This window comes from Furipterus horrens, unplaced genomic scaffold, assembly GCF_987537825.1.
Source record: "Furipterus horrens unplaced genomic scaffold, mFurHor1.1.pri manual_scaffold_8, whole genome shotgun sequence".
Taxonomy (NCBI): domain Eukaryota; kingdom Metazoa; phylum Chordata; class Mammalia; order Chiroptera; family Furipteridae; genus Furipterus; species Furipterus horrens.
The window spans coordinates 99,350,737-99,377,804 of NW_028327178.1; the positions used below are offsets into that span (position 1 = coordinate 99,350,737).

The 27,068-nt window shown below is 47.2% G+C and overlaps 1 protein-coding gene across 2 annotated transcripts in view; it reads right to left on the reverse strand.

Annotated features, from left to right (window-relative positions):
• Positions 1-27,068, reverse strand: part of JPH2 (junctophilin 2) — a 59,751-nt gene that overhangs the window by 28,945 nt on the left and 3,738 nt on the right. For both annotated transcript variants that reach the window (XR_016512784.1, XM_090286435.1), the window contains exon 2: positions 9,290-10,079. Coding sequence is in view for 1 of the 2 variants with exons in the window: in XM_090286435.1 (XP_090142561.1) it covers positions 9,290-10,079 (790 nt within the window). In the remaining variant the exon portion in view is untranslated. The remainder of the gene's footprint in view (positions 1-9,289; positions 10,080-27,068) is intronic.

The window sequence follows — 27,068 nt, forward strand, 5'->3', positions numbered from 1 at the left end:
AGGGAGGGAGAAAGAGAGAGAGAGAAACAGCTATGTGCAAGAGATACATTGATTGGTTGCCTCTTGCACACCACCAACCAGGGACCTGGCCCACAACCCAGGCATGTGCCCTGACTGGGAATTGAACCAGCAACCTTTTGGTTCATAGGCCAGCTCTCAACCCACTGAGCCACACCAGCCAGGGTGAGAATTTTTTTAAACTATTGAACATATACTTTGGGGGGGAGGTATTGTTTGTGTTAATCCACTCAAGGGTGCTGTAGACCTTGTCAGTAGAAAGACCGTCAAATTTACACTCTGAGAGTAAGTGTCGGAAGTCAGCCCCTTGCAAAGACTCAGGTTAACTGGCATTATATTTCCAGTGCGTTCCAATGATGCTTGAAGGTGTCTGATTAGGAAAGTTGCCTGGCTGAGCCATCCCTTTAACCAGCTCCATGAACAAGAATATGAGCAAGATCTTCACTGAAGCCTCGTTTTTAACCATGAAAACATGAAATGGTTTCAATCTCCAACTAAGAGGATCTGATTAAATCAATCATGGTACATCCAAACTATGAAATATTATGCAGCTATTTAAAAGAATAAGGCAGATCTAAGTGCCTAAGATGAAAAGATCTGAAAACATAGGAAGTCAAAAAAAGCAAGCTGAAGAACATTATGTAGGTGATACCAGTTGTGGGGGGCAGGGGAAGCAGAACAGGTATATGAAGAATGCTGTAAGTGAACTGTTAACAAGGGTAACTTCAGAGGTTGGACTCAGGTGGGAACAGGAGCAGGGTTTTATTACTTTCTATTTCCTGTTATTCTGAATGTCCTTAAAGTTGAACAAGTATGCTGTTCTGAACAATTTTTAAAAAAATAAAAAGGAAGGAAAGAAAACGAAGAGAAAGAGAGAAGCTCACCAAATCTGAGTGGCAGAATAGTGTAGTGGCTAAGAACATAAACTCTGGGGCCAGAATCTCAGTTTGAGCATTTACTAGCTGTGTGATTTGGGCCATGTTAAAAAAAAAAAAAAAAATCTCTATGTGCTGCCGTTAGAACTAGGTAAGTGTGTTCAGCGATGTACTTTGAATAGTGCCCGCCCCCTAGTAAATTTGAGGCTCCTTAACCTGGCATTCAAAGCTCGCCCTAACCTGGCCCTGGGCTGCCTTCCCAGCCTCATCTCTAATCGCTTTCCCAATCCACCCCTGCACTCCCAATGACTCACTGCTCCCCAAATACACCACACACGTTCTCACGTCCATGCCTCTACCTGGAGCGACCTTTCTCTCCCTCTTCTCCAACTGGCAAATTCGCAACCAGCGACACCCACCACCTGCAGGGTGCTTTGCCAGATCACCCCGGGGCAGTTAGCTACTCTGTTCATGCCTCCCTCTAACCCACCACTGATGGTGTCCCATCCCTGTCTGTCTTTGTGCTAAGCAGGGAGTCCCCAGGGATGCTGACCACACTGATCCATTGGGTGCCCAGCACCCCAGCACAGGCCTTGGCACAGAGTAAGTGTAATTCAAAGTTTGTAAAGGAAAACTGGCCAAAGGTGTGATCATGGTTAAGAGCATTCTAGAACCAGCTGGCTCTAGGGTCTCAACTCCTAGCTCTGCCATCGCTTGGCTAAATGACCTTGTTTGAGATCCATGCCTCAGTTTCCACATCTGAAATATGGGAATAACAGTACCTTCCTCAGGGTGGTTTACAGGATTAATTAAGTTAACACATGTAAAGAACTTGAATCCTGCCTGGAACCCAGAAATAAAAACTATGTCTATGTTTACTAAATACAACTAAATAAACAGGCTCAAACACAGGCAATTACGAAGACCCTCCCTCAGACCTAGTTCAGGGCCAGGAGCTCTTCACCCTGGGTGGTCTGCATACTCTGGTGGTCTGAAAATGAGTGCTGGCAGTGCAAAGTCACAGCTTGAAGCAGCACCATGTCCATTCTTCTTGCTAGTCAAGAACAAACCTCAGTCAGGTGCCAAAAGTTCTCTCATACCTGCCAATCTCTGGTCAGTTTCTCTTTTTTAGCAAAAAGAAAGGAGATTTCAGGCTCAGCACCTTCGGCATTAATAGTTTGACCTCAGACTTGAAAAACATCATTCTGTTTTCTGAATTTCCCAAAATAAGGGTCTCTCACTTTGACCAGTGACTTGGAAAGTCTTTCTTTTCCTTTTTTAATTTGTATTTTTGATTTTAGAGACAGGGGAAGGGAGGGAGAAAGATAGGGAGAGAAACACTGATTACCTGCCTCCCATGCACACCCCAACTAGGGACTGAACCCGAAACGTAGGCACGTGCCCTGGTGGTGAATCAAACCAGCGACCTTTCGCTTTGCAGGATGATGCCCAACCAACTGAGCCACACTGGCCAGGATGAAAGTCTTCCTTTTCAATAAATGTATCTATTTTTAAGTAAGTTGATTTAAAATAGAAATCAAAACGGTAACTAGGAAAAGTGGTAAGCAAAGGTGATACATGGACGTAACAAAATTTGGGATTGTGCCGAAGATGCAGGTTTAGAAAACAGAGTTGCAGGGAGGTGAGAGAAGACAGGGCTTCCCTGCAGGGCAAGCTCATTCTCAAGGAGATGCTCCGATCAGTAAAGAATGACATATGATTCATAACAAAGGCTTCTACCTCCTTGCTTGCAAACCTTCAAAGAAGTCCCTCTACATGGGCAATTTCTTCTACTCTCCATACTTGGAAGGAAGAATTAATATAATTCCCATTTGAGGAATAAAGAAGAAGGCGAGGCCAAGAGAGATAAGGTAACTGATCTAAGGTCACACAGCTTATAAGAAATTGAACCCAGATTCAAACCTGGGACTGTTCAACCCCACAATCTAAACTCTTATCTAATGTACCACACAGGCTCCTGTTCGCCTGAGAATCCACTTCCCAGTAACTCACAAAACCAGCTCTAACCCTGCACTAAACTTAGGAATTTCCAGGGCCGGTCTGGGGAGGAGATGAAGGTGCAGAGATGGAGGAACAGAAGACAGATCAGTTCAAGAAGCCCTGTCTTCAGGGCCACACTGATGCCACTTGGGTACAAAACCTGAGATGTTCCGAACCTCACTCCCTGGGGCAGCTGAGAACTCCTGCAGGCCCGCTCCCACCTCTGCTGCGGGGACACCGGGACGAAGCTTTCAGACAATGACAATAGCAGCTCACATTTATTGAGCGCTTCCTGATTCCAGCCCTGTATGAGGGCTTCCTATACAGTCTCTGATTTAACGCTCACGAAAATACTGCGAGGTAGGTATCATTATTCTCCTTTCGGAGCTGAGAGAACTGAAGTCCGAAGGGAAGAGAAGATGTGTAAGCAAGAGGCAGAGCCAAAGCCCCACTTGAACCACTCACGGCGCTGCTTCCAGAGAGGAGCCATTCATCAGGGCATTGGCACGACAACCAGAAAAGTTTAGACACCTTTCCAAACATCCCAGCTTCCCTCCACGGCGCAATGTCCATGACCTTAAAAGGTATTACAAAAAGGGTTCTTAGCCACGGAATCAGAACACAGGAGGCTTAGTTCCCTGTCGACCATGTAGTGGCTATGGGTACCTCTTTGTCCCTTTCGGACCTCGGTTTCCTTATCTGGTCAGTGAAGGGGTGGGACTGTCTCCCAAGGGCCTGAATGGCTCTAGAGCAATAACACTGCCCAATAAAAATATAATGTGAGTCACACATGTAATTTTCTAGTAGCCATATTAAAATTGTTTTAAAGATTTGATCTAACCCAATATATTTAAAATATAATCATTTCAAAATGTCATTAATATAAAAAAGTATCAATGGGTTACTTTGCATTCTTCTCTTACTAAGTCTTTGGAATCCAGTGTCTGTTTCACACTGAAAGCACATCTCAATTCAGATCGGTCACATTTCAAGAGCTCAACAGGCACATAGCACTTGTGGTTACCATACCGGAGAGGGCAGGTCTAGAATCTTTTTCAAGCCATAGCCCACTTTAGGGGGAAGAGATGCGTCAGCTTTCTCCCTTTCCTCTGGGAAAGCTGTCCTAGACTCTGAGGTGACAGTCCCAGGCAGCCCTGGGGCAAGGAGCCTCAGGTCACAATGGAGAGAGACGGGGCTTGCCTGAGCCCAGGAGGCTGGTGGCTGCAGGGTAAGCCTCCTGTTCCTCAGTGACCCGATCACTCACCGAAGTCCCCAGCAGGCAGACAACCTGGCTTTTCCTCCTAACCCAAAGATTCCCTTAATTGGAAATTCAACCTGAGCTTAAAACAAGCCAAGCAGCTGCCCCTTCGGCACACAGGACATGCTCCTCAGACACACGAGGAACCCAAATGTCCTCTGCACGCCCCTCCTGACAGCACCGTGTGGAGGGAGCTCAACACCACCTTCTCACTCCAGAGTCTTGGTGCTCAGCTTGGGCCTGGCAGCCTTCTGAGAAGGAGCTCAAAACCTTCACGTTCAAGGGCAGGAGGGCAGGGAAGGTAAGGGTGCAGAGAGGGGGAAGATTCTGCCCCCACCAAACAAGAGCTCGAGGAAACCCCTCCTTGTCCCCAAGCTTCCATTTCCTCACCTTTAAAATCAAACATGTGAGATGATGACAGTGACTGTTTTTATGGCTGGCTGCTCTGTGTCAGGTATGTTATAGGCATTAGCTCATCCACTCCTCAAAACAGCACTAGGAAGAAAGAGAATCCAGGGCTCAGAGCAGTGCAGCAACCTGGGCAAGGTCACACAGCTCTTCAGTAGAAGGGCCAGAATTCCAGCTCATGGCTGTTCTAATCAAGAGCCTACGCTCTCACTTAGTCTGAGTCCTGCTGTGTCCCAGGTAGCCCAGGACAGTCCTTGCTTCGTCGTCGTCGGCAGCCGTCCGTCTCGAGAGACAATGGTGTAGCTTCTTAAGAGCTGAAGCTACAGAGCCTGGGCAGGGTGATATGGAGGGTCTGCTGTTGCCCATGCAGCAGACCCCCCCTCTCTTCGCAGCTGAAGGGTCCAAGGGAAAGACGGAGTCAATACAGCTTGGGTTCAGGTGCGCCGCAGGAGTTGCCGGTGTTGACTACAACGTCAAACCGCCTTAGGGACTCCGGCTCCGGATTTGCTTATGCCTGTCATAACTATACACACCTAGCATAATAATTTTAAATGTTCCATTTGGAAGAAGGGACAAATCTTTCTTATGGAGGAATTCTAAATGAATTAGAGCTAACTCCAGAACCTTCTCCTTCTCAAGTAAAGGTTGAACGTAATGTATTCCAAAGAACAGAGTATGGAAAAGGGGAAATGGTAACTTACAGCAGAGAAACCTGGTAGACCCCACCTTAACCAAGTGATCAAGGTTAACATCTTCTGTGATAAGTCATGTCGAGGTCGTGTGCTCTTGATATGATGTGACAAGAATGGCACTTTACTTCCGTGGTCTTTTTCCCCCAAATCTACAACTTCGGTCTAATTATGAGAAAGACAATCCAAATTAAGGGACAGTCTCAAAATGCCTGACCGGTATTCCTCAAACTGTCAAGATCATGAAAAATAAGAGACTGAAAACCCGTCATAGACCAGAGGACACTAAGAAGATTTGACAACTAAATGCAATATGGGATCCTGGAACAGAAAAAGGACACTAGTGGAAAAACTAGTAAAAATTCAAACAAAGTCTGAAGTTTAGTTAATGGCAACATACAAATTGGCTTTGACAGATATATTATGGTCATATAAGAAGTTAACATTGAGGAGAAATGGACAGAAGGCATGAGGGAACTTTCTGTACTATCTTTGCAACTTTTCTGTAAATCTAAAATTATTCCAACATGGATGTTTTATTTTTAAAACGTGCCCCCTTTAACTCATAAAAGTATCCAGTTTTGGAAAACAAATTATATGGTCACCCGGCCATAAGGTTGGCCCTGCCCCTAACCAAGCGGTCTTAAGAAAATGACCCATACTGTCTTTCTGTCTTAGTGATACTAACTGCTCACACATTCACAGCAATTTGAAGTTTACAAAGTTTAGAGATGCCAAGATGTGCTGGTTAGAACTCTGGGATCAGAACGCTAGGGGTTAAAGCCCTGGTTCCCTCACTTGCTTGCCAGGAGGTCTTGGGCCTATTACATTCCTTCTCTGGGTCTCAGTTTCCACATCTGTAAAATTAATTCGTTGAATGACAACAATGACAAATACGGCTTATTGAGCCTTTACTAGTGTCTAGCACTGTAGTGGATACCGTCATGTGCCAGCCAGTTTCCCCCTCACGATTTCTTTCTACACCCCAGCCTCCCCCACCACCAGCTGTTCCAAGTGCTGCTGACGGCTGTCAGCTCTGCCCAGGGATTGCCCTTGGCTGAAGAGAACCATCCAGCCCCAGGTCACACCCCTTTCCGGAGGGCAGCCTGCATCCAGCCGAGAGGATGTAGAGATCCAGCTCCCTTCACCTCAACTGGGGACCACTCTGAAGGTCACTGCACAGCAGCCCGCCCCTGTGGTCGGCAAACACGTTTGTGGAGACTGCCCCATCTCCCTCTGCCCACTCCTGCTTCCTTCGCTTTCCCACAAGAGTTAATCCTTAGAGCGCTCCCCAGAAACTCCCTGCACACTAACCTCCACCTCAAAGTCAGCTTCCCAGGAAACTCATCCCACAGTAGGACTATGAACCATCTTTCTCAACCCTCAGACCAACCCCACTTTCATCGGTGGCACAACTGAGGCTGGAGAAGAAAACTGATTTGGCCAAGAACATACAACTAAAAGCGGTAGTGCCACAGATGCGGAAACTGAAGCTCAGACAGGCAAACTGATTTGCCAGGTCTCTGAGCTAAAAGATGGTAGAGCCAAGATTACAACCTAGGTTTGCTTAACTCTGAAGGCCACTGTGCCCCATGCTCCAGCCCAGGCCATTTAGAGCCACCAGCAGGATTGCTACAGGTAACAAGACAGGTGAGTGCCTTTACCACTGTCCTGCCACCCCCACTGCTATCCCGGTAGCTCACTCCACATCGGCAAAAAGGAAATAATAACAGTACCTACCTCATCAAGATCTTTTAAAGATCGAGTGAGTTTATATACGTAAAGATCTCAGAATGATGACTGGTACATAGGGACCCCCCTCTATAACTGGTAGGTTAAGAAAAAGTGAGTAAGCAGCATAACATCGCTACGAGATATTCTAAGAAGATGAGCATGTGGCTGAGTGACAGTCGGCCTGTGACAGGGGGCTGAGCCTTGTTGGCTCTCTAAGTGGGTCAGGCTTGGCCTAAGCTCTGAAGGAGAAGTAGGAATTATGGGGAAAGAGGGAAGTAGAGCAGTCCAGACAGAGGGACCAGCAGGGACCCAAGCCCTCCAGCCGAATAACTAAAGAAGATTGATAAAAGGCCAGTGTGACTAGCACAGAGAAAAAAATCCAGGTCCAGGACAAGAATGGTAGAAAACAAAGCTGAATAGGAACATAGGAACTAGATTACAAAGGGCCCGTTACTACCTGGGTGACTTGGGACAAGTCACCTTATCTCCCAGAGCCTCATGTGGCTTATCTGTAAAATGGAAATAAAAATAGTATCGATATTACAAGGTCCTTAAGGAGATTGAATGAGTTAATGTCTGTAAACCACTTAAAGTAGTGTCATGCACAGAGCAGGTGCCATAAATGTTTGAAGACATTAAAACTTTTTCTAAAGTACAATGAGAAGACATAAAAGGGTTTGAAGGTAGATAAAAGGGTGGGTGCTGAATGGATGGAAGGGTAGGTGAATGCAGGGCTGGCAGGTGGGGAGGCAGGAGTGGCTGAGTATATGGCAATGTGGATGGATAGTTGGATGGAAGTGACTGGCTGATGGAGGGGGTTGGCTGGATGGCTGGATGGGTGGATGAGTGGAAGTGGATGGAAACATGGTTGGATATTAAGATGGGTGCCTTGTAGATGGAAGCAGTTGAGTAAATGTGGGTGGTTGGTGGATGGAAGGATGGATGGGTGGTTGAAGGGTGTCTGGATGTTCTGAAGGGTGTCTGGGTGGTTTGGTGGCTGGATGGGTGGGTGACTGGATAGTTGCATAGGTAAAGGAATGGAAAGTTGGATGGATGGGTGGATGGATGGGAGTGGATGAAGAAATAACTGGGTGGGCAGGTGACTGGTTAGGTGGATGTGAGAGAGGTTGAGTCAGATGGAGAGAGGGCTGAATGAGTGGAGGGGGTGTTCAGGTGTGTAGTGTAGAAGATAGGTGAATAGAGGGATTGAGTGAACAGATGGATGACTGGGTGGTTGGATGGGTATCTGTGATGGAACGGGTGGTTGGATGTGATACGGAGAGATCTGATCAGATTGCTGGAGAGAAGTAGCAGGGGGGTAGTGCAGACGTTTGCCAAGGCATTGGTAAGCAGTCTAGGACAGGGATGGCTGAGAAGCTGAAGGCCTCGAGAGCGCATGGAAATAAAAACAGGGCTGGCTCTCTGGCTCCTGGGTGGGCTCTCTGGCTCTCTGGCTCTTCTTCCTAGAGGATGCCTGGATGATCCTGCTGCAGCTGCCTGCATCTCCCAACAGATGGTATTTCGGATGGGAAGAAACTCTGGGCACAGCCTAGGATCAGGCTGGCTTGGCAAAGGGTGGCAGGTTTATTCTTTGGGTGTTCTAGAGGGAACAGGCTCTGAGGGAGAAGCCTGCCATTGTTACAAAATTGTGTAGCTTTTGTATCTTATGTTGTTTTACTTTGTAAACTAACCCTGCAGAAATAAGAAAACTAAAAGCTAACAGGGGGAAATGCTAGGAGAACCCAGGTGTTAGAGTTTAGCCTTAAATGATAGGCCTAGGTGACTAATTCTTGTGGAAAGCTGTTATTCCAAAATGGTAAAGCTTTTGAATCAAGACTCCTTTCCTTTATCACCAAACCTTTGGCTCCGGAATTCCGCCTAGACGGTGACAGCGGGAAGAGGGACCCAACTTGCTGTTTGGTAACAGGTGGATGGAGAAGTGACTAGACGATTGAATGGGTAAACAGGAAGTGGAGTGGGTGAGTGGGCTGGGTGAATCGTTTGGTGACGAGTTGGTTGTTCAGGTGGATATCAGAAAGTTTGGGTGAGGGGCAGGATTAAGGATATGGAGGGGTCGGTAAATGGGTGGGTGGGAGTGGCCGCGTGAGGGATGGATGTAAGGATGGGAGAACACGTGACACCAGATTCTGTAGCGCCTCCAATGAACTCTCTAAAGGTCATCGAGGAAGCCCTGGCGGTAAAAGAAGCATAAATAAGCTTCGAGACGGGGTCTCGTAGGTGGCTGAGTCCCAGGACCCCTTTTCTCAATGGGGCCTGTCCCAACTGTGCCCACCCCGGGGTCCTACCTGGAGGCGGCGATCTCGGCCTTCTGGCGCGCTATGGCGGCGGCGCGCTGGGCGCCCTCCATACTGTGCTCCACCTTCTGTCGGACCTTGTTGCTCTTGAGCGGCAGCACGCGGCGCTTGGTGCCTTTGACCAGCACGTTGTGGCGGTACTTGCCCTCCTCGCGGCGGCCGTCGGGCAGCGTGGTGCAGCCGTAGCCGTGGCGCAGGTTGTCCAGCCACTCGCCCTCGTAGCGGAGGCCGCTGGAGCGCTCGCTGACGCCAAAGCCCGAGCGCTTGTCGTTCTTCCACTCGCCCATGTAGGTCTCCGTGGTGGTGGCGTCGATGTCGGCCTCGAAGGGCGCGGCCTCGTCGGCGCCCTCGGCGCCCTCGCCCAGGCTGGCGGTGGAAGCGGCGTCGCTGGCGCCCGAGCTGAGGTCGCTCTTGAGGAAGCTGACGCGGCTCCGCTGGCTGCCCAGGGACGTGCGGGACTCGGCCCGCCGCAGCTTGCCCAGCAGCGCGCCCCGCTGGAACAGGCCGCCGCCCTTGGACGCCCGCGCGGCCACGTCGGCGTTGGCCAGCAGGCTGAGCGCGAAGCCGCCGCGCGGGATGGCGGGCGAGGGCAGCGGCGGGCCGTCCGAGGCCGGGGAGGCGGGCGAGTCCGGGGCCACCGTGCCGTTGCTGTGCTCGCTGCGCAGGGAGGAGAGCGACGTGCGCAGGGGCGAGCGCACCACCACGGCCATCCCGTAGGGCACACTCTGGCGCACGCCGTAGCCGTGGCGCATGCCGTTGGTGAACTGGCCTTGGTAAGTCCCTGCGGGCGAGGAGAGCGCGTGTCAGTGGAGCAGCACGGTGGGGCCCCTGCGTGTGCACAGCGGCCTGGGTGTGCCAGGGCAGGAGTGGGCGGGGCCCTCCGCGGGGCCAGGAGTTTGAACATATGAAAACAGGCGAGGTTCTGAGAGTGTGAGGTTACGTGAGTGTACAAGAGCGTGGGCGGACAAGCCACAAGGAGTTTGTGCAGCGGTGCGAATATTTCTGTCGTGGGAACATGGCACGGCCACAAGTGTGCAAGACACAGTGAGGTTGTGTGAAACAGGGTGTCAATGTGTAAAGTTGTGTAAGCAGGTGAGGCCCTGGGAGTGTGTGAGGTTAAACAAGTGTGCAAGGATGCGAATGGACAAGCCAGCTGGGGTTTGCATGACGGTGTGCATATTTCTGTTTGTGGGAACACACCGTCTTTAGTGTGCAAAGTAGGGCAAGGTTGAGGTTGTCAATTTTAAGCGTAAAGTCGTATGAGCAGGTGAGGCTCTGTGAGTGTGAATTTAAATGTGTGCGCAGATTTTAAATCACACAAAAGAGAATGAAGGTGCAAGAGTAAGTAGGCAGGGTATCGTGTTTATACAGCAATGTGCATATTTGCATTTGTGGGGGAGTGAATGCAAGGTAGTGGGAGCATGAAGAATCATGGATGTGCAAGGTAGTGTGAACACAGAGGGTGACCAGGATCATGTGTATGTGTCATAATGATATAACACAAGCTTCTGAGAGCCGCTGAGGTCTTGCGGGTACAAGGAAAGGCAAAGTTGAGTGAGGGCGCAAGGTCGTTAGAGGGTCAGAGTGCAAAGCTGTGTAGCAGGCAAGGCTCTGTCAGTATGTTAGGTTAAACGCGTGTGCATGGTTATCCTAGTGTGCAAGTTGATGTGAATGTCCAAGCTCCTGAATGAATAAGACAGTAAGTCTGCACAGTTGTGTGAATGTTGCAAAGCCTGGGGCTGTGTTGGGGAGCATGGGAGAGTGTGTATTTGTGCAAGGACATATGTATAGAAGACTTTCATGAGTATGCATGTCAGTGTCTTTTGACTATATAAGATCATCAGTGTGCAATGCACTGTGTCCCATAGGGATGACATGATGGATGTGTAAGAGGTTCTGAATGTTCAAGCCATCTGAGTACAAAGCCCAATATGAGGAGACACTCTAGGATACGTGAGTGTGTGAGGTTGTGGGCATCAGTGAAACTGAGACCATGTAAAAGACCCTGTGTATGCAGGATACTGGCATGTGCAAGGAGACCTTGCATGTCCTTGAGTGAGCTCATGAACTCCTGGGAACAAGAGACAGCACAGAGTAGCAGTTAGGAGCACAGACACCAGAAGCCTGACTGCGGGGTCCAAATCCTGCCTCTGCCATTACTAGCAGTGTAAGTCACTTTGGTAAGTGACTTAACCTCCCTGTGCCTCAGCTTCCTTTTCTGTCAGAGATAGTAATGACCTCCCACTTCATAGGGTTGTTTGAGGTTTGAATGAGCTAAGATCTCTGAAAAGCTGAGAAAGAAAGGATATGTGTGTCACCATGTGATTCTATAAAGTCGTGCTAGTGGGTGAGGTCACCTGAGTTGTATAAACAAGTTGGCACAAAGCTGACACAATATCTTCATACTCCACCCCCATCCTAACATGCTGTGTTCCCCAGGGCTCTGTCTAAAACCTTCTCCCCATCGTCCCTGGACAATTGAATCACCTGGTGTTTGTAACTATCATTTCTGTCCTGCTGACTTCCCCCCACTCCACCCCCACACACAAATATATCCTCAAGCCCTTCCCCTCCCTTCTATATAGCTCCACATGTCAGCTTGGAGGTGGACGTCCCCCAGATGTTGCACAGCCATTGCCAGCTCATCATCTCCCCTCACCCACATACACCCCTCGCTCCTTCTTGGTCTGTCTCCCCAACAACACCAATGAAAGCCAGTTCTCTGCCTTCACCTTCGGGCCTCCAATGCATAGAACAGTACCTGACATAATGTTCACTGAATTAAGTGTGGGGAGAGGGGATTCAGAGCCTTTGTTTTAAACACATGCTGGTTAATCAAAAAATCCCCAAATGGCCTTCTTCTCAATGAATTCCTCTGCCTGGCTGGCTGGGTAACTGAAACAGCCAGCCAGGCAAGAGAATCATAAGGTCAGCCGGACAGGTATGCTCCTGTTGGGGCCTCTGCACAGGCTGTTCCCTCTGTTTGGATCTCTTTTCCTCTAGATAACCATCAAGTCTTCACTCAATGAGCCCTCTCGTGACCACCCTATTTAAAACTGCAACCTGCCTGCACCCCCCCAACCATCCAGATATCCCTACTTTATTTTTACTTTTTTTCTATAGCATGTATCACCTTCTATATTTACTGCTTTTCTCTTCCTGCTGGAATGGAAGCTCTGAGAGCAGGGATCGCTCCTGTTCTGTTCTCTGATGTCTTCTAGCTCCTGCAGCAGTGCCTGGCACAGAGAGGTGCTCCACAGATATTTGCTGATTGATCGGCTGAATCTGTCTAGAAACTCTCTCTCATTGTGTGACCTTGGGCAACTCCCTTCCCTTCTTACGACCTCCCTAGCCCTTTTGGTCAATGACATGTTGGACATGAAGCTCACTGAGGTTTGAGAGTGTAGGGCTTCTAGATATTGGGGCCCTCTGACCCTGGAGAGGAAGGACAGCACATCCACTGGGCTCCACACTGCCTGGTCCCTCCCAGCCCCATAAGGACCGTGTCAAGGGCTCACATAAACCTTTTTTTTTTTTTAAGATTTTATTTATTTACTTTTAGAAAGAGAAGAAGGGAGGAAGAAAGAGGGAGAGAAACAGCAATGTACAAGAGATACATGGATATGTTTCCTCTCGTACCACCCCCAATTGGGAACCCGGCCCGCAACCCAGGCATGTGCCCTGACCAGGAATTGAACCAGCAACCTTTTGGTTCGCAGCTAGTACCCAATCCACTGAGCCACACCAGCCAGGGCTCACGTAAACCTTTTAGTGGTCCTGTGAGGCGGGTCCCATGCAGATGCCCGTTTATAGGAGAGGAGGAGCGTGGTCTGAGAGCTAAGAAAGCAGGATTCAAACCCAAGCCTTTCTGACACCCAGAGCTCATGTTCTGAGCCCTCGGTGCTCAGTCCTGACCGCTACTTTAGAAGCTCTAAAAATGAAATACAGACTCCCTAGGCCTCACCACCAGATATTCTGCTTTAACTTGTTGGGGAGGGTCCCTGGTGCTCTATACAGCAAGCAGGAGCAGCGAGGGGTAAGAGGGATATCACAGCTCAAAACTCACATCCATGTCTAGCTGTGTGCTTCCACCTGTCTTGGCAGAAAGAAAAATAAAAAGAAAAGTGAATAAGAATAGAGCAGAGAATACGGTAAACTGGGGGGAGAAAAGACATCTAAACTCTGGGTGGGACAAGTTTGTGAAATTAAATCAACCTATATACCTTTAGCTTAGACGTGGTGTGAGATGGGCCGACATGGTCCCTTTAAGCCTAGGAAAAACTGAGATTGCCACAGAAAGCCGCTCTTGGCCACCAGTTGGGGAGGAAACAGCCAGGAAGGCTATATTAGGGAACCTCCAAGCAAGTGGCAAGAGGCGCAGACACACAGGGGAGGCTGGGAGCAACGGGGCTCCGGGAAGGGGGAAAAGCCAAGAGCTGGGGTCATCTCCAGCCTGACTCTCTCTAAGACAGAACAGTGCTCCCTGGGGACAGGAGGAAGGCATTTGAAGAAGGAGAGACGGAGGACCCTGCCCAGGTTTCTGGCTGACAGAGACCCTCTGTGGAGGGAAAAGCCTCCTGACCGTCTTTGAGCTGGCCCCTCACTTGGCCTTGGAAACATCACAGGGCTTCCTACTGCCCTCAGAGCAAGGAACAAGATTCTCAGCAGCCTCCAAAGCCTGGCATGGGCTGCCGCTGCCCACCTCTCCTGACTCACCCCCAGTAGCTCTCTAGTCACACTCGCCTTCCTACCTCAGGGCCTTTGCACATTCTTCTCTTCCCCTTCTTGGTGTGCTCCTTCCCTCTCTCTTCCACCGGCCAACTCTATTGATACTTCAAGCCTTGGCTTACATATGACTTCACCCAGGAAGATTTCTTGAACTCCACTCCCTAAATACTGCCACATGGTGTCATGTCACTTTGCACTTCTTCTTGGCACTTTTCCCAATTGCAGTTAGGTAATTAGGATGATCATTTGTTCACTGTAAGCCTCTCCTGCCAGACTTTAGTCTCCAAGAGGGAGGGAGCCCACATCTAGGTATTCCTGCTGTGATCCCAGCATCGAGCACAGTTCCCAGGCCCAAGGAAGCCCTTGGTCAACATCTGATGACTCTGTATCTTCTGAATGACACCCTATATTCTCCCAGGGACAGGAACAACAAACCCCTTTTTTCTTGCGACTCAGTACATGGTAAGTGCTCAGTAGTGATTGGCAGTGACTTCCAAGCATGTTCAGGTCTTGAGACTCAGCATCTCAAACTCCGGGAGTTATTGGGGTCTTTGGAAAAGGCGAATGAGGGCCATAACTATGGCAAATACAATCCAGTCCCTCAGACCAGGCTCCTAAATTTAATAAAACCTGAATATTGCCTTCTCCCTGCAGGGTGCCCTTCTGGTTTAGTGTGGAATAACCTGAGTTTTAACCTTAACTCTGACACTGAATTGTTCCAAAATAGGTATAAAATATTTAAGCCCACAGAGCCTTGTTTTGTCCTTCTAAATTGGAGGTAATAAGAGCTACTTCATATGTTCAAAGGAATTCATTCACTCCTTTGAATTCAACTATTATATGTGGATCCTGCAATCATGATGCCAAGTGCGAGGGATTCAGTGGTAAATAAATAGACACGGTCCCTGCCTCCAGGGGCTTGGAGTCTAGGGCCAGGGATAGACTAGATTTAATCAGCCATCACAAAATTAAACATTAGGCAGCCACAGCAATGGTCCAGAGAGATAATGGTCTGGGACTTGGGTGGCAGGGGACTGAAGAGGGTTGGTCGATCAAAGATTAATTGAGTTATATGCGAGGCAGCTAGCACATAGTAAGTGCTCAATAAAGGCTCGCTTTTTAACAGGTCAGCGTCTTTGCTCAGAAATGCTGACCCAGAAAGGAGTAAGTGGAGAGATGAAAAGGAGCCAGGGAGGACAGCGAGAACCCAGAGGGAGAGGACGGGACCAGCTCGTTTTCTGCCTCAGTCTCTGGTTTGTAAGAAAGCAGCCTTGTGCCCGGAAGGGCCAGCTTTTGCTGGTTTGGGCTCACCCCTGATTCAGGGAGGGCTCAGCGCCTCCATCCTTGTGGGGAGGAAAATCTGGGAGTTTGTTCATCAGTGAGACCCGCCTCCACACCCTGTAAACACACACACGACAGAGTAGTTTCTGGAAGCCACATCTATATTACAAGATCCACCCTCCGGGCCAGAGATTACCACTTAATGTGGATACTGGAGTTTTTAAAAAAGCACCTTAGGTGATCCTAATATGCCACCTGGAGTAAAGCTGAAAAACCTCTCTGCTGACCTCCAATTAAGCAACATGCTCTGTTCCTTCTGTGAAACCTGCTAACTGATGCCCTTAGCCCCGAATGTGCCCAGCTGGCAGACCACGCTCTGATAGTCCACACACTTCTGTACCCACACCTGGAGATGTATGTTTATTCAAGACTGTTTCCAAACCTGTTTACTTAGCTGTGCTCATTGTGAAAATGATGTGATTTCCAACAGTTATTATCTAAATCAGTGGGCTAGGAGTGTTTGAATTTTTTTTAAAGGGGGAGGAGTTTGTTTCTCTGAAAACAAACTGAATGCTTTTGTGTCCATGAAGGAAAATCTCTAAAAAATTGCCCTCAAATTCAGTATGCATAATTATAAAAGACTGGAAATGAAATTATAAAAATCTAGACATTTCCTACACTCAGATTGTTCGGCAAGTGCCTTTAACTTCTCACTCCACTTTAAAGAAACCAGCAGAAACTGGAAATTGTAGATATAAGATCTAAGAATGCAAGAGAGTGAGAAACTCCATTAGTTCAACCCAGTGGGGTCTGGAGAGCAGGTATTGTGCAGATACTGTGGGTCGCTCAACAGCAGCTCTCCTCCTCTTTGCATCTTTAATCAACCTTGGTTCTGCTCCAGGTCCAGACTTCCTCCATAGGACTCAGATAAAGGTCCCTAATCCAGGGTAAATGCTGATTTCTCCAAACCATACATTCTGGTCTATCCACCTTGCCAATGATCAGATCAGATATGAGTGTGTGCTGAAATCTGGTATTGAGACCTGAGGGAAAGTCAGCTGGAGAGGTAGGGAGAGGGAGGCAGGAAAAAGTACTTAGTTCTTATAAAGACAAGCAAGCAGAGAAACAGACCCTCTTCTGCTGCTGGATGTGGTGGTGTGTGAAGATGATCCCCGGAGCTGTGGCAGCCATTTTGGGACCGCGAGGGGGAGCTCGCTGAGAATAAAACTGATGCTCTATGAATGGCAGAGCAAAAAGGTGGCAGGAACCTGGGTCTTTGTTTATGTGGTTGAGCTTCCAAATGAACCAATCTTGATACTGCCCTACCTCTAGATTCTTGTTAATGTGAGATCATAAATATCATTATCGTTTAAGTCTACATTGTCCAGTATGATAGCCACTAGACACATGTTTACTGAGCACTGAATTTCAAAGAATTAGTGCAAAAAAGAATATAAAATATCTCACTAATAATTATATACTGAATACATGTAGAAATGATAATATTTTGGATAAGGCATTCAATAAAATATATTATTAAAATCAATTACACCTTTTTAATGTGGCTGCTAGAAAAAATTAATTTACATATGTAGGCAACATTATATTTCTATGGAAAGTACTAGTTTAAGTCATTTCAAGTTAGAGTTTTCCATTCCTTGCAGGCAAAAAAAAAAGTTTATATATAATTGGGCAGGACCATGGGAGCATGAAGTAGGCTTACAGCTGTTCATATGGAAAATAATACAATAATAATACAAAAGTAAACTCTGTGTTTTGTGTACTCACAACTGTAAACTTACTTTTGCCACTCCTGTATATCCTAACAGATATAGGTGTTGTCATCTGATTTTAGAGTTGGTGGTCACTGACGTCTGTTGGTCAGTGCTTTCTCCTCTGCACCACTAGAAATGTGAAAACATCACTTACAAGCTAAAGGTTCGGAAGTCTTCACCCAAACCTCAGCTCTGAAGAAAGCAGGACTGTCTCAGAAACCCAAGGGAAGTCTAGGAAATCCCAAGTTCACTTAGAGACAGAGAAGAGATCTACGGGCCAGACCAAGGATTCCGTCTCCAAATACAGAATGGCTCTGAGAATACCACCCTTTCTGGCCAGTGACACCTGCCTATTTCTAGAAAACTGTCTAAGGTCCAAAACCAGTGTCCCTGGAGGACTGAACAGAGATAGAGAGGAAGGAATCAGGACTAACTCCTCTCCAATGGTCCCCACTGCCTATGGAAGTCCTTACCTAACAGTCCAGTGTCTCCCTAACCTTGACCCAATTTACCTTCTCAGCTTTGTCTTCCCAAATCTGCCAAATCCCGGTTTCAAAGCCACCTCCTTTAGGACACCTCCCAGGCCACCTCTCCTTGCTTCAGACATTTGTCACTTATCTCCTATGGCAGCTATCATGTCTGTATCTTGCCTGTTCTAACAGCCATCCCTGGTCCTCTCCATGTCCTATCATGTAGGCTCAGATGTGAGCACAGGATCATTGGGCAGGACCATGGGAGCATCAGCAGATTTCAGATGGGGTTTAAGATGCAGCGTGGCAGACAGGGGAGCAAGCACCAGAGAGCACAGGGGGCATGGAGCCTGTCCAGGCACACCAAAATCAGCCCAGGTAAACTGGGAATGCACATCGTGGTGAACATACCTGCCCTTGCCACAGACACCCATACAGATCCTCCTGGGCTCTAACCTTGATAAAGATCATGGACCCAGCATCCCATGCAAGTCAAGCCTGAGACCTCTATGGGAGCAGCAAAGAATGGAAATTGCCTGGGCTTTGGAAACAGATAGAGCTCATTCCGAATATCCCTTTAACTCCTCCACTTCTCTCTGTCTCCACCCGTCCATCTAGTCTAGACTGCACCAGTCCTCCCTGGTTGACTACAGCAGCCATTTCCCTGGTCTCCTGCCTCTCCTGATGCCCACCTCAATCCCCCCATCACTGCCACCAGCCTCACCTCCTTTATAAGACGCAGGTCTTATCTGGTTATCCCCACTTACAACCCTGCAAAGGCTTCCCAGTACCTTGAGGGAGGATTGTTTTGGGTCCTAGAACACATTCTGAGACTAAGATCAAATAGGGGTGATTTTGTGATGAGTGCTGTCAGCTCAAACACCTGGAAGGAAGGAGACAGAGTTCAACAGTGGAAGAAGTTGAGCAATTACAACCAAGGCCTCAACTAATCCCATGAGGACCCTGCAGAGTTGCCCAAAACTAAAGCAAGGAGGCTGGGTCTTTGTACTCCAGTATCAACCAGTCATTAGCTATGGGTTGTCCCAGAGTGAGACACTTCTCTTTGACAGAGAGCAATGTCCAGCCATGTGCCATCAGCAGCTAACATTCTGGCAGCTGAGGGAATGAGGACCCTGGTCTCAAAGGGGTCCGAGGGGGTCCTACAGCATCTACCATAAGGATGCAGTCCAGACTCCTCACTGACCCATGAAGCCTACGTGCCCTGAGCCCTGCCTACCCTCCAGCCTCATCTGCCCCACTTTCTGGCTCAGTCTCTGTGCTCCAGCCTTTTCTTAAACACAACAGACTCCATTCCCACCTCCAAGGCCTTGCACTTGATGTTCCTTTCGCCTGGCAGTGTGGCTCTCCTGGCACTCAGTTAACCCCTGTTCCTATCTCTGCTCAGCAAAGTAAGCATGCATGTTTACTCTGCAGGGCCGCTGTGAGAAGTATATAGATTATCTAACAGGGATCTCAGACTCTAAAATGTTGGTGCCCTGCACACCATGGGGAAGGATTGCAGGGCTACCAGTCATCCCAGTTTGTCTGAGACTGAGGCGTTCCCCACGATGTGGACTTTCAGTACTAAAAGCAAGACCGTCTCCAGGCAAAGCAGGGTGGCTGGACACCCTAAATCTGGGTGAGAAGGGAAAAAGAGCATTTCATAAAAGCATGGTGTTCAGTGGTACACTGGTAAAATAGCTCTTTGGGAAAACAAACCACCCTGATTTGTAACGCTACCCAGTCAACATCATAGAAATATTCCCATCGTGGCCAGTCTTCTTGAAAATTTAACCATGGGCTCCCCTGAGCTGGTAGCTGGTGCCAGCATCCCGTGTTTTATACAGTCATGTTCCTGATATCTGCAAACACGCAACGTGTTCATATACACCCTCAGCTTGGGGGGATGCGAGGACATCTCAATCCCAAGAAGGTCACAGCTGGAGTGGACCTTGGAGACCATCTGGTCCAAGGTAACAAGTAATCTGTCACATGGGCCATCTCTTCCTTATGCTGTGTCCGCAACAGACTTTGCTACTGGATCACGAGGCTGGACCCCCCTAACACGCCGTGCCGTCTCCCCTCCCCGCACCTCCAGGCAGACAGTCAGTTAGCTGGCGTGGCAGAGGAAAGAAATCGACTTACCCTTAGGAGCAAGTGGGGTTCAGTCCCTCATTATACAGAAGGTGAAGCTTGGGCATAGAGAGGTAGAGGGACCTGCCCAAGGCCACACAGCCAGGCTCAGCTGGGACTAAAGAACAGATCTCCCGCCTTGCTTCTTCAATCCTTTCTTGCCTTGAAGAGCTGAATCCCCCAGTGTGGGGAGGAGCAAAGAGCAATTTTTTGGGATCTGAGCCAAGATTCTAGAGAATTCTGCTTAGAGCCCCCAAACACTTTTTGTACCCTGAAGGTCTGTATATAAATGTCATTTATGCATCAGGGGGAGGGCACTTTTTAAAACTACAGAAGTCGTGTCTGTGTGTGTGTGTGTGTGTGTGTGTGTGTGCGCTCATTGCATAACGTAACAATAGAATTTTTTTTTTAAGTGTACCATCTCCCCAGGGGTAATCACTGTTAAGAGTTTAGATCCTCCTGGACCTTTTTAAACTTATTTACAAGTCTATACAAAGAACAAATAGACTAAAAGGTTAGCTTTCCCCACTCTACCACTATCCTTGCCACTGAAAACACTATCTAGCACACAGTAGGCGTTCAATGAACACCTGCCGAATGGCTCTTGTTCACTTTAAATGTCCCAAGTTCCTTTCTATATGAGTGTAGGTGGGTCCACCTTGGTCTTTCTAATGGATTTGTACTTCATGGCATGGCTCGTCAGTGAGCTGAACGGTCCCTTTGGATGAGCATTTAAACTAAGCTCTGTGTTCCCCCTAACAATCCTAAAGCCTCGCTCTCTGGCTGTCTTGCAAGGTGGCAGCAAGTCCCTTCCCATGGCTCCCAAATGCTGCCGCCCATCAAAGCTGCTCTGTCTCTGGTTTCCCAGGATCACCACTAGAAGACCCAAAGTGGAGGAGCTGATGACAAATGTCACCAGCTCCCAGGAGCAGGATCAGGTTGCAGGGGTGTGTGACAAGTGCCCGTAGCCTGCAGGGCTCCGCCACTCCCACATCCAGAGGCTGCTGCCCCGGATGACGCCCCACAGCTTGCACAAGAAGCAGGGGATTAACCAGGTGACGTGGCCTGGGTGCTGACAGCCCAGGGGCCTGTGGCCTGGGTGGAGCCCCTTTGCCAGGCACTGGGTCAGCTCAGCAACCCTGTGGGCCTTGGAAACTAGAAATAATTGGGTGTGGGGAGTGGGGAGCAAAAAGAGATAAAAGGGAGAGCATCTGGGTTTACAAGGAGGACCCCAGTGGCCTTCAGGCCCCTGTGTGCAGGCCTCCCCATTGCCCTCATGTCCCCATGACAAGTCTAACAGGCATCCATCACCCGCTGTGTCTAACACTGAACTCCAGACCTTTCCTCTTCGAGCCTTCATCCCCTCTCAGTTCAGGGCAATGCCATCCTTCTGTGGCTCAGTCCAAAGCCATGGAACCATCCTTGACTCCTCTCTATTGCTCCCCGACCCAATCGATGAGCAAAACCTATCGGCTCTACCTCCACAACAGATCCAGAGCTCAACCACTTCTCTCCTCCTCTACTGCGACAAAGATGGGGGTCCACGCCACTGCTGCTTCTCACCTGTGTCCCTGCATAGCCTCACCACTGATCTCCCTGCTCCTACCCTTTCCACATCACCTCAGCAAAACTGTCTCCCAACACAGTAGCCAATGGCATCCCTTTAAACAAAGTCAGATCATGTCACTTTTAGAGTCTCTGCTTTTCTCAGAGAAGAAGCCAAGTCCGTACAGTGGCCTACAGGTCCCTGCATGAACTGGCCCCTCTCCACCCTTCCTGGCAGGAATATTAGATAGGTGATGTTACATCCTTCCTTATAGTGTACATTTCATCAAGGGCCCATATTGTCAGGTTGTCTTATCATTGATGCTGTGAAATTGAGTCACTTTGTGAAGATGGTATCCATAAGGATGCCAATGAAATTAAAAATAAAAGGACTCAAAATCACCATGCATGCCAAATAGCACTTCCTGTAGGCATCGGTGTGTGGCCCCCACTCTAGGCCATCAGCAGCATGTGCTTGAATACTTCCAGATACAAGGGGCTCACTACCTGCGTGGCAGGAGTAGGGATTTGGTTGTTCCCACTGCCCCTGGATCACTCCATGGATTTTGTCAGCTAGATCTGGACCCGTCAACTCTCAATCACACAAGAGTGAGGAGGGGCCCTGGATGCTTCACTCGGGACCAGGCCTAACTGCTCACCTGCTCTGTGGCTCTGGCTTAGGAAGGACAGCAGACAACAGGAGGCAAGCCCCTCACCCCATACCCCACCCTCAACCAGTGTCCTCAGAAAATGAGACTTGACATTCCTTGCAAGGGTGTTTCAGCAAGGGCTGGTCCAGGGAACAGCTGCTGGGGACATGGAATTAGCAGGGCCTGGAAACACGATGAATCCCAGGGGAGTAGCCATGGACAGGGGCACATCTGTGGGACTTGGCCAGTTGGACACATGCCATCACAGAAAACAAGGCCAGGGAGAGGAAAGAGTAATTATGTCCACTTCCCTATCTTGCTGAGGATCCGCCCTGCTCCCCTGTGCTCCCCTATCATGCCAAGGAGGTGGCGTGACAGCAACTCAGCTGGCTGTCATGCTGACCCCTGGCTGTGAACCGGGGCATGAGATTTTCAAGATGAGGTTATATTATGCTGATTCTACATTCGAAATGGAATCGTGCCTGGCATGGATTTCATCTATACTGGCAGGATTCAAGGCTGAACTAAATGAATCAAAGTCCTGGCTTATCAACTGCAGCAAAGTCAAAAGCTAGTTTTTATGCTGAAATATTCTCTCCCCGAAGCAGGGACAGCTGAGGTACAGACCACCCTGAATTAGTTTGCCCTCTGGATTGTACACAGAAATACAGAAAGAGGAATATATGTTTCAGCATTCCTGTGTGATAGGCATTATGCTAAGTGCTTTTTACATACAATCTCATTTCATTGTTTCAATCCTAGTTTGAGGGAGAGTTTGACATCCTTAAAGGAAGAAAAGAAATGGAAGCTTGGAAAGGTTACATGATGTCCCCATTTCATAGGATTAAGAAGTAGCACAGCTGGGATTTGAACCTGGATCTGACTACTCTTAAGCCCTGAGTGCTTAAGTACCACGTGTCTCCCTCAGACGCTCTTAGGACTGCTACACTTGGTTTTTAACAGCAATTAAGAAATTTTCAATTAAAAAATGTTTTTCTTAAATTTGAAGATCAAAAACAAAAAAGGCCTGGCTGGTGTGGCTCGGCTGGTTGGGCATAATTCCGCAAAGCAAAAGGTCGCAGGTTCAGTTGCCGGTCGGGCACATGTCTGGGTTGCAGGTTTGGTCCCCAGTCAGAGCGCTTAGGAGAGACAACCTATCGATGTTTCTCTCTCACATCGATGTTTCTCTCTCTGCCTTTCTCCCTCCCTTCCCCTCTCTCTAAATCGTCATCATTATCATCCCACTAGAACTAAGAAATTAATTTAGCAAGATAAAATGATTCAAAGTTAATATACAAAATAATTGTATTTCTATAACCTAGAAATGAACAGTTGGAAAAATGAAATTTAAAATGTCATTTACAACATCATAAAAAATACTTGCTAATTTTATTTAATAAAAGATGTGCAAGACACTGAAAACGGCAAAACGTGATTGAGTGAAATTAAAGAAGACCTGAATAAATATGGATAATGAGACTAGCAGTCCATGGGCTGAGACTCATTGTTGTGAAGGTGTCCATTCTCTCCAAATTGACGTATAGATTTAATGCATTTAAAATCAAATTCCCAGCAGGCTTTGTAGTAGAAATCAATGAGCTGGTTTTATAATGTATACAGAAATGGAAATGACCTAGAATAACTCAAACACTCTTCAACAAGAAGGGCAAAGTTGGAGGATTTACTCCGATTTAAAATTTACCATAAGGCTCCAGTAACCAAGGCAGCATGGTATTGGCATAAAGATAGAAAAATAGATCAATAGAAAAAATATTCCTCTGGGAAGCAATTAAATAGATAAATATGGAGATTAAGTTGATTCAAAGAACACCTATCATAGGCCCGGATAATGTGACACCAGGTACTATTGCCTGGGACTCTTCCTCGCAAATTCATTCAGCTTCCATTTTCAGAATCACTTGAGCTAAAATGAGTGAAGTTATTCGCTTTGGGCAGGAGAAAAAAAATTACGCATATTTAGAACACAGGCGCTTGGGTTTTTGACCCGTTGCTATAGTTAAACATACAAATATCAAACAAAAGCGCTAACCAGATGCCAAACTCTTTTATATGTAAAGTGCTTTTACATATGTTAGGGCACCATTGAATTCTCTAAACAAGATATCAACAAAGTAGAATAATAGATATATGAACGTGATCGAACAAAAGAGAAAATAGCAGGTACTGCATCAAAAAAGGGAAATATAATTTTATAAGGATTTGTTTTACCTTTCTGTGTATGTGTGCAGAGATCAAATGTGAAATACATATCTCTTACACTGGGTTGCAGTCATAAACATCTGAAAGCCACTCGTGTGGTAGATGACAGAGATGTTAAGGTGCCTAAATAATATGATGCACCTAAGGTTCTTAGCATAGAGCCTGGTACGTACATAGGAAAGACTCAATAAGTGATAAAGGTTGTTATATATTACTATTGTCAAGCGCAGGTTCACAGGCATTCATATTTCCTAGGCAGGTGCACAGGGACCTAAGCTTAGAAGGGCACCGCACTTGGTTGAATTCTCTGCTGTCACCACCATGAAATTCTTAATGATTAAGAAGAAGGGATGCCACATTTTCATTTTTCACTGGGCCCCCCAGATTATGTAGCTAGTCCTGATTATTCTCTATAGCTGTTTATCATTTATTAAAATACAGTACTTATATTGTGAAATACCTCATTATCACTTATTATTATCAAATTCTACTTCTGCCTCTTATTAGCTAGAGCACTGTGAGTGGAAATACTTTAAATAATCTGTGTCTCAGTTTCCTTACCTGTAAAATAGGGGTAATGCAGCCATTACGGAAAACACTATGGAGGGTCCTCAAAAAGTTAAAAATAGAGCTGCCGTACTAACTAGTAATTCCACTTCTGGGTATTTATCTGAAGAGTACAGAGACAGTACTTTGAGAAGATACACACACGTCTGTGTTCATTGCATCACTATTAGTAATACTCCAGATATGGAAGCAACCTAGGTGTCCATCAATAAATGAATGGGTAGAGAAGAGGCGGTGCATGCATACGATGAAATATTATTCAGCCGTAGAAAAGAACGAAATGTTTCCATTTTCGACAACAGAGATGGATCTTGAGAGCGTTATGTTAAGTGAAATAAGTCAGGGAAAGACAAATACTGTATGATCTCACTTATATGTCACTTATAAGAAAATAAAATAAATGAATAAACAAAACAGAAATAGGCCCATAGATACAGAAAACAAGCTGATGGTTGCCAAAGGCTGGGGGTGGGGAGGGGTGTTAAAAAAATTTTTAATGCAAAAAACAGGAAAAATATAGTTTTTTCAACAACTGGTGTTATCTAAAAATAAAATAAAATATATTAAAACCTTTAATATGGAAGATAAACTCAATCCTTAGTCTTTTATTTTCTTGGTAAATTAAACCAATTATTTGAACTTTTTCTTATAAAGGAAATTAAATTAACAGGAGTAATACCAGCACTTCCCCCATAAGGTTGCTGTGGAAGTTTAAATAACACGTGCCACACACCAAGAACAGCGTCTGGCACATCGTACACACTCCCGAATGTTAACTACTACTACTATTATTATTATTATTATTATTATTATCATTATTATTATTAGCTTTATTTTTTAAAAAGTCAATCTTGGGCCTGGTTTTTACACTGCACATTTTGGGAAGGGGATTCTTGAATTAGACCAGTGGTGGGGGAACCTGTTTGAGCACCAGATTACTTTGAGAACCTGATGGCTCCTGAGGAAATACTCCCCGAGAAACACAGGCAGTCTAAGCACATCTGCACGCATCTTGTCTCAGTTTCAGGCCCATTACAGGCCTCAGAGGCCAAGGCTCGGGCCCCAGTCAAGAACCTCTGAAAGCAATGGCCCTTCTAGTCCTGAAGTCTGTGGGTCCCTGGGGTGGGAACAGCTGGGCAGCCGCACAGCACATTACTACCTAAGGGGTCTGCTGGACCCTAGCTTTGGAGTTTTAAGTCAGCGGCTGGCTATTTTTAGCTCGGCTATATATGGCCAGGGGAGGAATGAGGGCTATAGGCAGGGGAGGGGTGCCAAGAGGTTTACGGCAGGGTTTAGGAGGCCAGAGCCCCTTGACCTGTACCACCTTCTCCTCCCCACCAGGAAACTGGAGAGCTTAACCTCCAGCCAGAGAGGCAGCGTGGAGGAGAGCGAGGGCCTGTGCAGGTGGGAATGGCAGAGGCTTCCATGAAGATGCCAGGCCAAGTCACTTTAGAACTGTGATTTTCAAACTTTTGACCATGATCAGCAGTAGGAAATACATGGGACATTGTAACACACATAAACACAGACATTTTTATATACACACATCTGTATCTCGCCAACTGAGCAAATATTTCAGGAAACAATGCTTGATCTTATTTTCCATGAAACACTGAAATATTTTCTATTCTTCCATTTAAAAAAATGCAGGTTATGACCCACTAAATAGATTTTGCCACCTATTCATGGGTTAACACCTCTAGTTTGGAAAGCTGTCGTTTTCTTTGGTTTAGAGCAGGCACCGATAACATTTGACTGCCAGGTAAGGTTGGGAGTGGAGGAAATGGGACACATAGTCCCTTTGATCTTTACATCTCAGAACTGTGGATAACATCCAAGATTCAGCTTGATCTCTGGCTGGATGGCAAGTTTTGGACCTCCTGGCTTCGTACACGCTGTTCTCTCGACCTGGAGCGCTCTTCTTCCACCCTTGTCACCTGGCTTACTCCAGACTTCAGAGCTTGCCACTTACTCCAGGAAGCCTCCCTGAATGCCTGAGTCTGGCTAGCTGCCTGCCTCTTGCTCCCTTAGGCCCCGGTAGGTACTCCCCTGCCTGGCATCCAACACTCTATAGTACAATTTCATGTTAGAGTCTCTGGAAAGCAGGCACCTTTTCCATTCTGTTCATTTCTATACTCCAGCCCCCACCCACCCACCTAGTGTAGTATAACACTGGCTTCATGACAATCGCTCAATAAATATTGATTGAATGACTTAATGATAGTTAATACTAATACAAGCAACTACCATTTATTGAGTTCCCATTTATCCCATGGGAAATCTTAGAAGAGATTAGGATAAGTTCATATTATGGATAAGGAAACTAAGGCTCTAAGAGATTAAATAACGTGATTGAGCCAGCATGTGTAATAACCCAGAGCTATCTGACTCCCAACCGTTC